The following is a 17899-nucleotide window of genomic DNA, read 5'->3' on the forward strand; positions in this document are numbered from 1 at the left end:
AAGCAAATTCTATAGCTTTGGTTATGAGGTGACTCTAATAATTGGAATTCGTCAAAATAAAAAGGTAGTCTCCATTTTTGGTTGCTTCATTTTGCCAATTTGTTCAAGTGATGGTATCCATACTTCACTTTTCACCGACACAGCCACTCAAAAATACCCAGGCATCCTCTAGTGTTGAAGGTACATTTTGAAGTACATTTGGAGCTAGACAGCACTTGAAATACAGAAAGGATCTATGATTTCATCAAGGAGAGCAACTGCTAGTGTGGAACTCCCTCCACCAAGAAAGATCACAAGGCATCTGGGACTTTTGGAGATACGCCCTAGGGAGTTTCCTCAGGCACTTCAAAGGTTCAGTGCATTGCCCAGGGTGATACAACTTAGTAAGCATTAGAGGTGAGATTTCAACTTAGGTCTTCTTATCTCCAAATCCTACAGTCTATTATACAATCTATAACCTCTCTAGGCTATAAAGGATACAGAAGGAAAAAAAAAGATTATTTTTTTAACCAATATTCAAGTGGCTTATTTTGCTTGGAGTCACCAGAGACTATTCTAACCTCGTATTTTTCCAAAAAGCATTGACATTGAATCCAAAGAACTGGCAATCTGAACTAAGATATTTATTTGGTAAGATTTTTAAAAATCACATAATTAAAATATCAATAAATAAAGTGATTATAGGCAGTTGGGTGGTACATTGAACAGAGCACTGGGCCTGGAGTCAGGAGTTCAAATCTGGCCTCAGATACTTACTAGCTACATGAGCTTGGGCAAGTCATTTAACCTCCAGACGCCTTGGTTTCTTCAACTTTAAAATGGGGATAATAATAGCACCTAGCTTACAGGTAGTTGTGAGATATTTATAACACATTTAGTACAGTGCCTGGCATACAGTGGGAGCTTAATAAATGAGTGTTCCTTTCTCTCTCTTCCCTTCCCCTAATCATACTGTATACCTGTGAGTTCTGGAAATGAAGAAAAGTTCTCAAATCTTATCGAGAAGCACTCTCATCCTTAGTAGTTCCATGGCACTTACCTATAAAATGCAGTTAACCAAAATATCCCATTTCCAATCAAACCCATTATCCGAGCGGTTAGTGGATTTAACTTAAACTGCAACTGTATTAAAATAGTTCACTTTAATGGTTTTTCTTGCATGCTTGGTTAGTTTTGTATTTTAATTTCAAGAACTGTGTGGTTAAAATGGGAAAAAGGACAGATTTACAAACCTTTCTTCTCTGGCTTGTCTTTGCTCCTCTCTTTTGTCTAAATAATCTTGGCTAATGGAAACATACCAAAGAAATTTTTTTTAATAAAAGATAGGAAAAATGAAAGCATTAGATGGTCAGAAAATGATAAAGAAATAGCTAATAGAAAACAATAAAAGTCTTCTTATTAGTAATAGAAAACACTTGTAGATGGAAAAGCATTCTCTCCTGTTTCAAATTTTTCTAGGTCTGGATCCTTCCTTTGTCCCTATCACAAAATAATAATAATAATAATAATAATAATAATAATAAATAATAATAATAATAATAACAATAATGATGATAAATAATGATAATAGCATTTACATGTTTTAAAGTTTGCAAATCCCTTCACATGTCTTGACACATTCTTATAAGCAGATACAAACTTGTGCTTCTCAGTACAAAAGATTCAAGTACTATCAGCATCTTATCTCAGTGTAATGATTAGACACAAGTGGAAATAGGAATATATGAATAAGAACTGGCATTTATAAAGAGCTGTAAGGTTTGCAAAGTGCTTTACATATGCCATCACATTCTACCATGTTTGATCCCCACAATAATTCTCTAAGGTAGATGATATTATTATCCCTGTTTTGTAGCTGAGGAAACTGAGGTTGAGGTTAAGTGACTTGTCCAAGGCCACACAGCTAGTGAGTATTTGAGGGAGAATTTAAATTCAGGTCTTCTTGACTCCAAGTATACTATTATATACACTACTCCACCTAGCTACCTAATAAAAGAACTGACCTGGGGATCCCAATTACTTTCTAAGTGTTCATAGCTCTTTTAAAAAAATTTTATTTTTCACTTAATCAGACTTTTTTCTAAGGAATTATAGGAACTGGAATTTCTAGATGCCTGTGGTTTATCCTGATCATCCAAATTCCCCCCCTCCCCCAGAAGAGGATGATCTATTTATGTGTCTTTAAATAACTAACAAGGCCAATGAAATGCTGGCAGGTTCAGACAATTCAGACAGATGTTTCTATATGAGGAAGTTAGGTTTTGATTATCAACTTGCTTTCCCCATTCCATTTTAATTACTTCAGTAGGAATGCAAGTGAATTGGATTTAAGTGAGGGAGGGCTGTGCAAAGTCAACAACCTTACAGTCTCCTCTCAAGCCACCTGGCTCCAGTAGTGAGATATAGATCAGGATTCAAACCCAGGGCAACTTACTCCAAATTCAAAACTGTCTCTACTATACTTGTTCATCATATTGAGATGAAATATGCCCCCTTGTTAATTCATCTAGTTGGTCCTCGTTCAGCTTTCTGGGGTTATGCAGAACAAGTCTAATTATTTTTTTCCATGGGCCAACTCTTGACATATTTGATGACCACCATCATGTCTCTCTCCCTTGTTGAGCTACTCAGTCAACAACCCTTTATTAAACACTCAGAATGTTATCAGGCACTGTGCTAAGCACTGGGGATACCAGGAAAGGCAAAAACAGTTATTCTCTTCAAGGAGTTCACATTCTAAGGAGCTGGGAGAGAGACAACATATAAATAAATAGGTAGATAAAAGATATATACACACAGTAATATACATGTAAGATATGTACACATACAATGTAAACAGATGATAACCTCAGAAGAAGGCACTGGAGGTGGGACAGGGAAGGCTGGAAAGGCCTTTTGCATGATGTAGGAGACAAACTGAGTCTTGAAGGATGTCAGAGAACACAGGACATCCAGGTGAGGATGGAAAGCATTCCAGGCATGGAGGACACCCAAAGAAAAGGCATGCAGGAGGGAGATGGAGTGTCATGCAAAGAACAACAAGGAGGTCCCTGTCTCTAGGCTGAGTCAACATCAATAGTTCTTTAAACTCAGATTTTTTTCCCCAATTGATGTATTTATCCATCGGCAGCATTTCTTTAGCTCTAATTCTGACTCTGAGAAATAAGGGACCATGTCCCGTCCAGGGGAGCATACAATTTAGTGTTTAGCATCTCCAAATCTCAATCTTCTTCAGATCTTCTTCTTATCAATCTTCTTCTCACCTCCAAATCTAACTCTTCAAAATTCTTGTAAAAGGGGAGCAATTTCTAACTCTACATCTCACACTGTTTAATTTTACTTATATGGAACAACTGAGTTTACTGATACCTCTAATCAGACACTGATAAATGATTCCATATTCCATTCCTCCTATTGCTTTTTTTTTGTCTTGAATCAGGTTATATAGCATTCATTTTTTCTACTGAGTGTATCAGCTAGATATTGAAGAAATCTTCCAATATCTTTAGTTCCTCAATAACTTTTGCAAGCTGTTCCTTCCATGGTGCTGTTTGGCTGTTAAGAGTATTTCTTTATAGCACCATCTTTCCTCCTATGATTCTTTATGATTCTTTTTTTTTTTGGCAATTGGGATTAAGTGACTTGCCCAGGGTCATACAGCTAGTAAGTGTCAAGTGTGTGGTCTGAGGCCAGATTCGAACTCAGGTCCTCCTGACTTCAGGGTTGGTGCTTTATCCACTGTGCCACCTTGCTGCCCCTCCTCCTATGATTCTTACAGTGGTGACTGCTGCTTTTTTACACACACACACATATACACACATACCCCTATGTATACATATATACACATACATATAGATATATGTATATATGTATACGTACATATATAGTTGTATGCTTATCTTGAAATATTTTTATTTTTTCTATCCAAACTTTCGTGAGAATTCATGCATTCGTGGTAGCTATAGCAAATCTGCTTTTGAATTACTCTTTTTTGGTATAGTTGATTGGCTAGTTGGATTTATGTTATCAAACTCAAAAAGTGCTTTTTTGAAATTTCTGTCCAAGTATGTCTATCTCCTTTTCAAAATCATTTGATACTTGTATTACTTTTGTCATCTTTTTTGTTAGTATCTGAAATTTCAGGAGTTTGTGTTGTTTTTCATTGACCTCAGGTTCTTCAGTATTTTCCCTTTCCATATTGTAGCTCTTATGTTATCTAATCTAGACTTAGGGATAAAGTTATTTCTTACAATTGCCCTGCACTGGTTTATAGTATACTATAAACTGTTACTGGAGCTGAGGGTATTAGTTGACAAAAAAGCAGTAGTCCTTGATAGTGACTTGCCCAAGTCCTTGCCTATAACTGGAAAGATCTGTTTTCAGTTTTGTCAACATTACACTGGTACATAATGGAAGCATTCACATTGCCAGGCCTTTTCTTATGCACTCCTAATTTGCTTGCTTTACTGGTCAGTGCCACCTGCACTGAAACATTTCCAGCAGGTGGGGTATAGGTATTTCTGGTTTTTCTCTCCCAGTACAGCCTGTCTTCTTTTCGTCTCCAAACCCAAAGAGGTACCACTTACCCAAAGCATATCATCATGATGGTTTTGAATAGGGTTGGCTTATAACCATATACTACTGTTTCTATTTTCTTGACTCTTAGAAACAGTTCTATCATATTGACTAGATGCTAACCCAATTGGCAATATTACTGGAACCCAACTTATCAGTATTTCATGGTTTCTGTTGGGGGTCGGGGTGCTTACCTTCCTTAGTAATACCCAGAAACATGAAGTCTCTGCTGGACATCAATCTGATTGACGTTCTCCTATCATGCTGCTGGTATTCTTCCCCCCTCATAGAATAGGCAATGGGTTGAGCTTTGAGAAGATTGTTATTATGATGATTATTGTTATAACTCAGGTGAAATTTAATAACTAAGTCTATATACATACACACAACAGTGATGGATCTTGAAGGAACCACAAGAATATGGCTTTTGACAAAACATGTTAAAAATAGCCACAAAAATTGCAAGAACATTTTTTCCCCTTCCTCTTATATGGTAATCAAGATGGATTTTTTTTTTTACCATCTTATAGAATTTCAGATTTCCAGGTAGATAATTACATTTAAGTAACTTTACAACTGTGCTAATCAGATTTCAATTGGATTCTGATCATTTCTTCAGATGTCACTTTATGGCAACATTTTTTGTGAGAAAGACAATCTGAACAAAGACCTTTTTAGATAATGGGTATGAAAAGTGTGGAACATGTGTAAATGGTTATGTGAGGGACAGGGAAACAGAGTGGAAAAAGCACTGGATTCAGTGTCAGGAAACTGGGTTCAAAGCCTGGCACTTCTGCCAATGAGAGTAATGTGTGACTGACCTTGAGCAAATCATTTAAGTTCACTCATCTATAAAATGAGATAGAACTATCTCAAAAGTACCTTACAGTTGTAGCATTCTATGACTATTTCTGTGAAAGATTCTATAACATTCAATAACAAAACCTACCTAGAGACAGATAATCTGATATCCCAATATCTCTGATTTTAACTTGGTCACATAGATACAACCTCAATTGGAAACTATTCATAGAATCATAATTTCAAAGATGGAAGGGATTTCAAATGTCATCTAAACCCTTAATTTACAGATGAGGAAACAGAGCCACAGAGTCTTTCAGAGACTTGTGCAAGTTTATGAGGTAGGCAGGATCAGATTTGGAGCTGAACCTAGATCCTGACTCCCAATCCAGGATTCTTTCCAGTTTATCATACTATCCCTTATGTAAAAACATGGTGTAGCATCCAGAGTGTAGGATATGAAGACAGGTTTGACTCCTGTCTCATGACACTTACTGGTTGTATGACCCTAGGCAAATCACTTAATTTCTTTCAGCCTTGATTTCTTCATCTATAAAATGGGGCAATAATAGTATCCATCTCATAGGGCTGTCCTGAGGCTCAAATGAGATAATTTTAATAAAGTGTTTTGCAAACCTTAAAGCACTTATATGAATTCAAGGCACTAGTATTACTATTATAACATGTTCACGTATAACTGTATTGGCATTTGTAGTGACTATTCACTGGTCTAATTTTCAAGGTATCAAGTCATGTATCTCAAAACTGTTCCTTACTTGAATTTGTTTCTTTCTTCCCGTTCTATCCTTTGCAACCTCTCTTCTCTCTCCTGCCGTCGCCTCTCTCTTTCTGCTGCTAATGACTCTTGGTGTTGACGAAATGATGATGTAAGGAGACCACTCAATGATGACCTAAAAATAGAATGGATTTCCATTACTCAGAGACTGTTTTAGTGATTAAGGTAACAAAATGCATTAATAATCACTACGTACAAACAATATTTTCACTATCCAGAGTATCTTGGAAATAAGCACAAATGAACAATTTATTCATTCAATAATCCTTTTTAAGTGCCTACTATGTATATGGCAATGTATTGTGGAAAGTACAAAAATAAACAATAATAATTATATCTAATTATAAATGACCAACTACTATAATTAAAATTATTTTTATTATATAATATATTATTATATAAAATAATATAATTACTAATGAAAATATAAACAAGATATAATTTGCCCTTAAGAAGCTTACAATTGAGTACGAAAGTATAAAGCATATACACAAATAATTATAACACAAACTAGAATATACTAAATTAATAATAAAAATGCAAAGGGCTATGAGATTAGTTGAGGAATATTTCACCTAGGAAGTCCAGGGAAATCTTTCCAGAAGAGGCAGGATTTCACTTGGGCCTTGAAAGATGGGCAGAAGGAAGAGTTGAGGAAAGACTAATTAAAAACTATTAATTCCCCCCCAAAGAACCTGAGTTATTTAAACTGAACTTTTAATCTACAATAATTTCCAATGACACATATATTATATATTTCTACATTGAGTGAGTTAATATCCAGTTCTCTTCACCATTATGATCCCCACCAACTTCCTTGTCCTGGAAACCGCCTTTGCTATCCCCCTCCAGAAACCTCATCCTGGATGATCCCACCTTTTCTCAAGCTGGAAGATCCGTCTACCTTTGTGGCCTCTTCTTCTGATTGGTTGTTTGCTCTTGAAATCTCCATTTTCAGGCAGGGCCCCAAGCAGCCATGTTTATTCCTTTAATTCTCTCTTGACCCTGCTCTGGACTCTCCAAACTTCTTTCTCCACAATACCCCAATAGGTACTTTTCCTCCTTCCTGTTTCGGCTTCCTTCAATACGTTATCTTCCTCCATTAGAAAATTATAAGTTCTTTGAGGGCAGGGACTGTCTTTCTTTTTGCTTCTATTTATATCCCCAGTGTTTACCACAGTGCCTAGCACACAGTAAGTGCTTAATAAATGCTAGTTATTGACTCAATGAATTGGTTCTACTCTATTTGCTTTTTGTTGATTATCTTTTTCTCCCAGCTTCCCTCAGCATCTAACCCCCCCCAAATGTATGCAAAACCCCCCCAATAATTATACACCATTGGACTTAGTAGAAAAATATTTAGCCTGGAAGGCTCTCTTCTATAAAGGTGTCTCCCATACACATGCCAAGATCATACAAGATGCCCAATGATCCCACAGAGATAACTTTGTTCAGTGAGCAATGATCAGTACCAACTGAGACATGACAGCTAATGAGTATGATGGAGAAGATAGGAAATCACTTAAACATATGTCTATCTCTTGCTGGGCCTAGCTATGGGTACTGAACGGGTTGGAAAGGTCTAGAAAAGGCCAGGGAATCCCACAATTTTTGAACCCATTCCCTGCCAATCAGGGAAAAAGGAGAAGCCAAAGCTAGGAAAAGAGGTAGCATGATATAGTAGACAGAGTGCCAAATTTGGAATTAGGAAGGCCTGGATTTGAATCCTACCTCATAAACTTAGAAGTTGTTGGACCCTCTCTGCAAGTCACTTAAACTCTCTAGGCCACAGTTTTCTCATCTGTAAACTGGACTCAATGAGCTCTCAGAGGGTTTCCAGGAAGACAAGCTTCAGGTGGCTAGATTTATGACAAGTCCCTATGCCAAAACAGTAGGGAGGAGAGGAGTGGCAGATGGAAAGCTATCACAGTTTCATCACACAACAGAAAACAAGTAGTAGATTTACTCACTTAGTGGCAAGTTAATTTATTTGTAAAGGTTTCAATTCTATTGCCCCACCATCATTAGTACCACAAGCTAACCAAGTTAACCTGTGCTTTAGCATAGCTAACCTGTCTGCAGTGGTATCTTGTCTCTGACTAAATTCTTTGTTATAACACTTGCATACATCTCATCTTTTCTCTTTTTTTTTTAAATGGTAACATCTGTTAACATGTCATCAAAAGGTCGTAGGAATTTTTAGTAGTGTCCAATTGAAGCAAGAGGCTTCTCTTTTATATTGAAACCTGCTGGGATCACTTTGGGGGAAGGACATTGAGGCGGCTGCTTAGATCGAGGAAGGCTTAATTTCTGCTTGACTGTGAGACCAAAGACTGCATTTTAGCAGGTAGTTATCATTAAAAACAGATGTAAGTTTTCTCTCTCCTGAATAATTGAGTTCAGAAGAGATTGTAATGTGAACTGAAAGCACTTGAGGAATGAGTTTTTCTTTCCCTGAAATGAAACAAAATGCCTTGAACAATTACAGGTTCAGTCTCAGTACCCTAAATACTTCATTTGTTGCCTTTTTGAACCTAGCTTTCTTCTAATTCAGACGGGGCAGAAATAGGAGGTAACAGAACTTCTCCGCACTTAGCTAATCTGGAGGACATGTTTTTGTTTTTTGTTTCCCAAGCTGGAGTCACCACGAGAAGCAGTATCCTACTGGAAGCAAGTTGGTATAAGTATAATATGTTAATAAACTAAATTTCTCTAGGTCTTATCCCACCTAGATGCATATTACACATGGGAGAACAAAATCTGATATCCTATAAATTAAGTTTCTGGAAGTATGCTAAAGCTACAATATCAATGCTGGAATTCAGTCAAAACCATAAAAAAAATTTTTTTTTAATATTACCAAGCACTATAAAAAAGTTTCATTATAGTCAACTGTACATGGCCACTCATTTCCTATAAATCTATCTTTAACAGATTTTTGCTTTTCATTCTAACTTCTCCAAAAAAGATTGGCTGCATTCAATTAAGGTTTTGTAAAGCCAGCCTTGACTATTTTACGGAGGATAAGAAGTATGTGCTGCCTATTCCTCCTTCCAGACTAGCTATGGAGAGGAAGGGTAACATCAATGATTTTAAACTTTGAGTGGAAACCTATAATGATAAGGGAAGAGAAGGCAAGTTGTGTTTGAGGCCTTAGTGTCCATGCTCCCGTCTGAATTCAGCATCTGCTGGGCTCACTGCCCCAGGAACTCCATCTGGAAAGAAGTCTGAATACAGCCAAGGCCTCATTAATGGAGTGAAACCACACAGGACTGCATACCACATACAAGAAGCAGGTGGAGCAGGACAAGAAGAGGTAATTTTTAGAGGAATCTATGATTTACGCTGAGTGGAAAGAGGTGCACCATTTAATTTTGGCAGTACCAGGTACCTGGTATTGTCTTGGATCTATCCTCCAACTGGAGCCTCATCACATGATAGATCTTTATAATAGCTCCACATTGCATATTGGGATGTCTGAAACAATTGGGGAGTTCTCCAATTTAGTTGGACTCTATAAGCATTTATTTATTTGTTTATATATTTATCTGGCTGGACTTAGAACATCATTGGTAGAGGGCTCTCCAAGAAAAAACTCCCTCTAACCATTGCAGACTGGCAACTGTTTGGCAACACAGTCTTACAAAATTGTCAGTTATTTAACTGAGAGATTCAGTCACTTTTCCAGGATCACACAGCCAACATATATCAGAGGTGAGACTTGAACCCTAGTCTTACTGTCTCTGAAGCTAGAGCTTGCCACACTGCTTCTCATCTAATAAAGTATACCATGGCAAATCCAGGACTTCCACACCTCTGTAGGTGATACATATGCACTGCTGGACTCGGTAATGGTACCATTAACTCATGGTTTGTTAGGATGGTTTCTGATACTTCTATCACCATTAAGAGAATCTTCTGGGATGGTTCTCAAAATGGTTTGGAGTTAGTAGGCTGTATTCTGTGAGCTGATCCTTGAGTACATTCTAAATAGAAGTCATGCAATGAGAACACGCCTATTTTACTTTGTACTTCTGTCTCAACCAATACTTCCATTCTAGAAGTTGGGAGGATTTTACCATTCATACAGAATCTCCCTTTTCTCTGGATCTAGTGCTGGATCTCTTCCTATGCAGATCCTTCCATCATGCTCTCCCCAGTTATTAGTGCTCTCCACTCTCCCTAAAATTAATTTGTACATATTTTGTATTGACTTCCACATTTCTGTTTATACATTTCTTCCCAGTAGAATATATGCTCCTTGAGGGCAGAGGCTTTTTCATTTTTCTTTTTTGTGTCTCCAGCCCTTATCAGAGTACTTAGCTTATAACAAATGCTAGCTAAATTGAATTGAATACTGAATTTTCTACCTGAAAGGATTCCTAAACATCTTATTGTTGTAATCTAAAGTCTGCCCTCTCTTGATATTGGCTTAGAAGATACCTTAACTTACCCTAAGCACATGGTTTCACATGGGCCCATTTCTGCTTCCCTTGCTGGCTTATTTAAGACTATACATGTTCTAATGAAGTAAGAGTAGCTCTGTGAACTATGTTTTTCATTTAAGGCTATCATAGGAGATGGGCCCTTTTGAAAACTTTGACTGGTCAATACTTTGTTGAACATAATAAATGACTGTGTACCTTGACCATACACTATTATCTTGATACTCTTTAAAAGTACATAAAATTTAAGCAGAAATTGTTAACTTCTTAAAAAACTGAACAGACCATAAATGCCTAGTGGACACTTTAAATCCAATGTGAAAAAGGAGCTCAAACCCAAAGGACTAGAACTGGAACATCTTCCAATTCCCTAATTTTCTAGATGAGGTGACATGCCATGCCATGCCCCAAGTCACACAGGCTGTAAGTAGCTGAGCTGTTATTCCAACCAAAAATTCTTATGCTTAGTTTGAGAAATCAGCTTAACAAGTACAAGATGAGGGAAATGTAGCTAGATGGCAGTTTGTGTCATATATTCTGTAGCGTTTTCTTTTGAGAGATGAAATAAAATGGAGGGTTGTGGTTCCTTTGCTCCTTGTGGTTCCTTTCAACTCTAAAATTATATGATTCTGTATGAAAAAAAAAAGATCTGGGCTTTGATGGACTGCAAAGGTCAAGAGGAGTCAACAGCGTGAAATGGCATCCAAAAAATTAATGCAATCCAGGGCTAGATCAAGAAATGAAGGAATGGTCCAGACAAAAGCAGGTGGCAGTCCAGTAGTCATCTGCTCTGATCAGGTCAGGCCAGTCCTGGACTACTAGATTCAGTTCTGGCTACTACATTTTTGGAAGACATTGTAGAGAGTGTCCAGAAAAGTACAACCAGACTATTGAAGGACCTCCAGCATCTGCTGTGTGAGGAATAGAAAAGGAATGAGGTTATTTACCTTGGAGAAGACTTGGGGTAAGGGAGCACATGATACCTGTATCCAGGAAGCCTGTCTAGGGGAAGAAGGATTAGGCTGGTCTGTTTGAACCCAGAGGGTGGAACTAAGAGATGTGGGTAGAAGTTGCAAAGGGGTAAGCTTAAGTATAATGTAAGGAGAAAATTCCTAATAATTAGAGCTAATTGAAAGTGGAATGGACTTCCTTAGGAACTAGTGGTTTTAGTTGGTCTTTAAAAAAAAAAAACAAAGAAAAAAACCTAGATGATCACTTGTTTGGTGTGGTGTAGTAGAGTTTCTTTTTGGGGTGTGGATTGGACTCCCTTCCAATCCATGAGGATTCCTTCCACTCAAAAGCTGAGGTTCCTATGATTTCCTCAACACGATAAGAGAGATCTCTCTCTCTTTTAAGACTCACAGCCCTTTGTTTATATTTCTATTATATGCACTTATTGCATTCTGTTTTGTACTAGCTATTTACATATATCAGTAATCTTCCCTTCTTTACTGTAAGTTGCTTGAAGTTAAAAAAAATGTTATATTTTTCTCTATCTCCCTCAGTGCTGCCCTAGGACATAATAGGCAACAAATGTCTGATGAGTTTGAATTTGGTTATACTCAGTACATTTCTTTCTTTCTTCTTTCTTTCTTTCTTTCTTTCTTTCTTTCTTTCTTTCTTTCTTTCTTTCTTTCTTTCTTTCTTTCTTTCTTTCTTTCTTTCTTTCTTTCTTTCTTTCTTTCTTTCTTTCTTTCTTTCTTCCTTTCTTTCTTTCTTTCTTCCTTCCTTTCTTCCTTTTTTCTTTCTTTCTTTCTTTCTTTCTTTTCTTTCTTCTCTTTCTTTCTTTCTTTCTTCCTTCCTTCCTTCCTTTTTTCTTTCTTTCTCTTTCTTTCTTTCTTTCTTTCTTTCTTTCTTTCTTTCTTTCTTTCTTTCTTCCTTCCTTCCTTTCTTAATTGGGGTTAAGTGACTTACCCAGAGTCACACAGCTAGGAAGTATTATGTGTCTGAGGCTGGATTGGAACTCAGGTCCTCCTGACTCCAGGGCTGATGTTCTATTCACTGTGCCACCTAGCTGCCCCCTATACTCAGTATACTTCATAGTAAATTTCCCATGTGTATGAAAGTATTATTAACTTTCTGTCAAGAGGCTGGGAAGACAGAGAGGGGGAAAGGGAGGGATAGACTTTAGAACTTAAAACTTAAAAAAAACACAACGAATGTTAAAATTGTTTTTACATGTAATTGGGGGAAAATAAAATATTACTAAAAAAAGAAACAAAGAAGTCTGGGGAGACAGGCTAAGGATCACAAAGGTCAAATATGAGGGACCACTTTTAAGTGCAGCTCAATCATGAATGAGCTTTGGGAGGTGGGAGTGGAGGTTGGTCTTAGTTAAAACTGGGCCACGGCTGAAGTGTGAAGAGGAGGCCTCAGAGAGAAGGACAGAACAATCTTGACTTTTCCTAGACCTCAAAAAAGAAAATTCTGGCCTTAAGATGTTCTGGCTGCTTCTTCCCTCAAACCTCAAGCTAGGGCATGAGCTGGAAGCCCAGAATCCTGGGTCCTATCCTCGTGCTGGTGGGGAACAGGGGGCAAGTGAGGGCAAAGCTATCCAACTTCTGCATACTCCTCCATGCAGCCTTCAGGGGGGACTTCTGCTTTTTTCCTCCCTGATGCTCTTCTGTCTACATTCATCCACCCCACCTCTAGTGGTGCCTTGATTTTCCCTAGAGGCAGCTAGGTGGTGCAAAGGATAGAGCTCTGGGCATGAAGTCAGGAAGACCTGAGTTCAAATCCAGACTCAGACACTTTTTAGCTGTGTGACCCTGGGCATGTCACTCTACTTCTGCCTGCCTCAGTTTCTTCAAATGTAAAAGGGGGATAATAACAGCACCTACCTACCAGAGTTATTATGAAGATCAAATGCAATATTTGCAAAGTAGTCAACACAGTTCCTGGCACACAGCAGGTGCATAATAAATGTTTGTTTTCTTTTTTTTCCTTCCTTCCTTCCCTCGTAATGAGGAAACAGAAATATTGGCTTTGTTTTTTATAGACAAATATATTTTTAAAGCTGGACCATAAAGATGAATAGGTTCAAATTTCACATTTTACACATGAAGAAATTAGTGTGAGAAGTTCAGTGGCTTACCCCAATGCACCCAAGATCTCAGTGAGTTAGTGATAGGGCTGGGACGGGACCCCACATGTCCTGCCTGCTGGTCCAGTATCATTCCACAGTCCTGTGCTGTCTCCATCAGGATTAGGAAAACTATAAAACCTCTAACTCGGCAAGTTTTCCTTGTGCTAACCTCAATTTTTCCAGACTAAAAAAGGATCTGCATTTTCTTTTCTGACAGGTATTTAGCACTGTCTCCTTTCTGAAAATCTGGACAGAGAGAAAGGTCTAGGCCCTAGGAAATGCGAAAAGAAGTCCTTTCTACGCTGAAAGACATTCCCTTAGATCTGGAAATAACAAGTCCTCGTTTTCCATTATATAATAGGAGCTTTAACATGTGAGTGGTGATTGTTCCACTTTCTTAAAATTCTCTCTGTCTTCAGTGGAAAAGTGACATGCTGGAAGAATCATCACAGACTACTGATCACAATAGACCTTAAGTAATTTAGAACGTTTCTTGGCTCAACCAGAACAACACAACCGGCCCAGGCTGAGAAGAGTCAGCAGAAGAGGCTGACACCGCCAAGATCCACTGTTCTTCATGGTTTCAGCAACTGGTTCTGTGATTCGTAGTTTGTTTGTTTGTTTCTTTTCTTTCCTTCTTTTTCTTTGATTGGTCAGCTCTGTGTTGATCTAACAAGCTGCAAAGACTAAACCTTAAATTGTAGGATGTCTTCATATAAATCAGTCTAGAAAGCAGGAAAATCAGAGAATGATCCACAGATTATCTTTTTTTTTTTTTAAAGTCCGTTTGAAGATAGGCCTGTAGACCCTGCTATTGGGGAGTCTGAGCCAGGTGGATAACTTGGCCTCAGGAGTTCTGAGCTGCAGTGTGCTAAGCTGATCAGGTCTGCAATAAATCTGGCACCAATCTGGTGAACCCTTTTCACCCTCTGCACCCACAACCCCTTGAGAACAAGGGCCCACGAGGCTGGCCAAGAGGGGTGTCATAAATAGCAGATCAGGGCAGCTTGGTGGTGTAGTGCATAGAGCTCCAGCCTTGGAGTCAGGAGGACCTGAGTTCAAATCTGGCCTCAGACACTTGACACTTAACTAGCTGTGTGACTCTGGGCAAGTCACTTAACCCCCGATTGCCTCACCCAAAAAAGAAAAAAAAAACAGCAGATCAAAGCTCCTATGATGAACAGCAGTGGGATCAGGCCTTGAGTGGCACTTGTAGCCTGGGTGAGGTAGAGAGATCTACTCTCAAAACAAACAAACAGATAAACAAATAAAACAATAATAATGATAAATAATAATAATAATAATAAATAAAATTTATGTAGTACTTATTATGTGCAAGGAACTTTACTAAGGGCTTTATAATTATGATCTCATTTGGTCCTCACAACAACCCTGGGAGGTACAGATGAAGAAACCAAGGTAAACAAGGTTAAGTGACTTGCCCAAGGTTACACAGGTAGTAAGTGTCTGAGGCCAGATTTGAACTCAGGAAGATGAGTCTTCCTGACTCTAGGCCCAGCACTCTATCCACTGCACCACTTAGTTGCCTAGCTAGCTATAATTTTTCCAATTAACAAGCATTTTTTTTTCTCTCTCACCTCTCCATTTCCCTAAATGAAACTACAAACACAAAACACAATTGTAAGAAATATGCATAGTCAAGCAAAACAAATTCCTGCACTGGATATGTCTGAAAACATATTTTGCATTCTGCAACTTGAGTCCATTATGTATATAATACTTTGATTTCTTTTTTTTTTCCATGTATGTATGTTTTATGTTTCAAATAAGATTATAAACTCCTTAAAGGCATGGGCATCATTTCTTCTACTTCTGCTTGGACCCTGAGCCTCAAGAATAGCAGTACCTCCAAGGTCGCATACTCTGCCTCCAGTCTGGACCCTGTAGCCATCACCTAGGGGAACAACCCCTCCCTGAGACCCCTCTCCCAGCCACCCCCACCACAACCAACACTGACTGTCAGTCGACTGTTACTAATGGAGCAGGCAAGCCAGCCTAGCTGAAGTAGTGAGGTACCCTGTGGGAGAGACAAGATGTGATGTGCTGGGAGTATCAAACCACCTTATTCACCACCGTCTCTCAGATTCAGGTAGAAACAGCCCAGAACCTTACGCCTCTAAACTCCCTCCTACCACTCCCCACAACCTTGCTTCCAGCCACTCTGCAGCCATTGTCTTGGGGAGCAACCCTTGCAGAGACGTGAATTGGCAACTGCCTCGGGAGGTGAGGTGACATTTGCCTTCCTAGCAGCCATAGCTACTGGACACAGGGAAACAACATTCCTTGCCACCAAAGTTCTTGGCACTGTCAAATGCTTCCACATCAGAACAGACTATGGTTTTACCAATAGAGAAGACATTAAATAGCAATACAGTCCTTGTTCCCTAAGGATCCCACAGGGGTTTTCCATCTGAGCAGCTGATGCCTCCTATGATGCTCCCATCTTATTAGAATGTGAACATCACCTTTCCGTTATATTGCTGATTCTTACCACTTTGCTTTACAAATAGCAAGCACTTAATAAATGCTTTTAAAAATTATTCATACTTAATTTCCACAATAACGAGCACTGTTCTAAGAACAATAATGTATCTTCAATCATTGCTTCTTAAAGTGAATTGACTATGGGATTCTATAGAGTCCATGTGGCATAAGGAGACAGGTGGCCTTGGTAGAAAGAACTAGATTCATATCTCCCCTTTGATGCCTGTTGGTTGTGTGACCCTGGCTAAGTCACTTAACTTGTCAGTTAACCATGCTGTATAGGTTGCAGAATGGTGCCATTTTGGTGGAAAGGAGTGTCCTCATTGACAATCCCCATAACAATGAAATCGTAGTGTTCGTATGAAAAAACATAAACCCACAAAAAATGAGACACATTACAGAATTACAGAAACTCAAAGTTAAAAATTATTTCAGAAGTTATCTAATCCAATTCATTACTTGAATAAAAATTCCTTTCACAATATCTCAAGTGGTCAAAACCCACAAGTTATGTGGGGAAAGATCTATTTCCAAAGACAGCCCAGACCAGTTTGGGGACAGCTTTAGTTGTTAGTAAGTTTTTCCTTCTACCAAATCAAAATCTGCCCCAGAAACTTCCATCCATTGATTCTTGTTCTTCATTTTTCCACATGAGAATTCATAAAATACTTTAAGACCACTATATTATCCCCCTGACTTCTTCATGTTTCCATTCCAGTTATCCCCATTCCTTCAGCTGATCCTGAACATTTATGGTCTCTAGTCCTCTCACTGTCTTAGTCATACTCCTCTGAATACACTCATACAATACATCCACAAAATACACACAAACTTGGTAATGTCCTTCCTAAAGTGTGCATTCCAGAACTTAACACAACAATGTAGAGAGTTTAAACAGAACAGAGGTGGCTAGTACTATCACCCCTCTCATTCCTAATAGTACGCTTCTATTAGTGTAATCTGAGGTTGTTAGCTTTTTTGGCTGCCATCTTGCATTTTTTACTCATACTGAATGGGTTCTTTTACTTAGAGGAATAGCAAATAGATGTTTTTATGTGCAGCCAAAACAATGACCCTCCATATACAATTTCCACATACAATTTTTCACTCAGCTGTACTTCAATGGATCAATTACCCCATTGCTATAAGCACTTCTTTTGCTGGGGAAGGCTATAACTCATACATGCTTTGTCATCCTGCAATTCTTATCCATTTCCTTCCTTAATCCTCCCTAGAAAATCTACCCAATCTGTTGGAGACCTTCCTCTTGATTTTTTTGGTATTTTGTGGATACCAGGGCAGCATGGTAGACCCACAGATGGTAGATCCAGAATTAGAAGTTACCTTAGAGTCCATCTAGTCCAATCCCTCATTTTATGAAAGAAGAAACTGAGATCCAGACAGGATAAGTGAAATGAGAATGAGAAATTAGTAGTTTAAGTATTGCACTGATATCCATGTCCCACATGTCCCTGATGATACTGTTCGTGTCACTTCTTACATATAAACCATGCTTAGAAATATGCTGCAGTCTATTTATACTCATCAAATATCATTCCATTTTGCTTTTGGGGCTACTGGCATAGGATTATAGGATTTAGAGCTGGAAAGGACCTCAGAGACCACCTAAATAGTCTTGTTTTACAAATGAGGAAACTGAGTAGATAGAGGTCAAATTGTTTGCCCAAAGAC

At 38.3% G+C, this 17899-nt stretch overlaps 1 protein-coding gene across 7 annotated transcripts in view; it reads right to left on the bottom strand.

Annotated features, from left to right (window-relative positions):
- FHOD3 (formin homology 2 domain containing 3) overlaps nt 1–17899 on the bottom strand; it is a 717939-nt gene that overhangs the window by 123610 nt on the left and 576430 nt on the right. For 5 of the 7 annotated variants that reach the window (XM_020985701.2, XM_020985699.2, XM_020985698.2 and 2 more), the window contains 2 exons: nt 6153–6287; nt 1233–1283 (listed from right to left, as the gene is read on the bottom strand). In XM_020985701.2, the coding sequence (XP_020841360.1) occupies nt 1233–1283; nt 6153–6287 (186 nt within the window). The remainder of the gene's footprint in view (nt 1–1232; nt 1284–6152; nt 6288–17899) is intronic. The other 2 variants (XM_020985700.2, XM_020985704.2) reach the window with 1 other exon arrangement.

The sequence above is a fragment of the Phascolarctos cinereus genome, unplaced genomic scaffold, assembly GCF_003287225.1.
Source record: "Phascolarctos cinereus isolate Bilbo 61053 unplaced genomic scaffold, phaCin_HiC Scaffold_4;HRSCAF=312, whole genome shotgun sequence".
NCBI classification, from domain to species: domain Eukaryota; kingdom Metazoa; phylum Chordata; class Mammalia; order Diprotodontia; family Phascolarctidae; genus Phascolarctos; species Phascolarctos cinereus.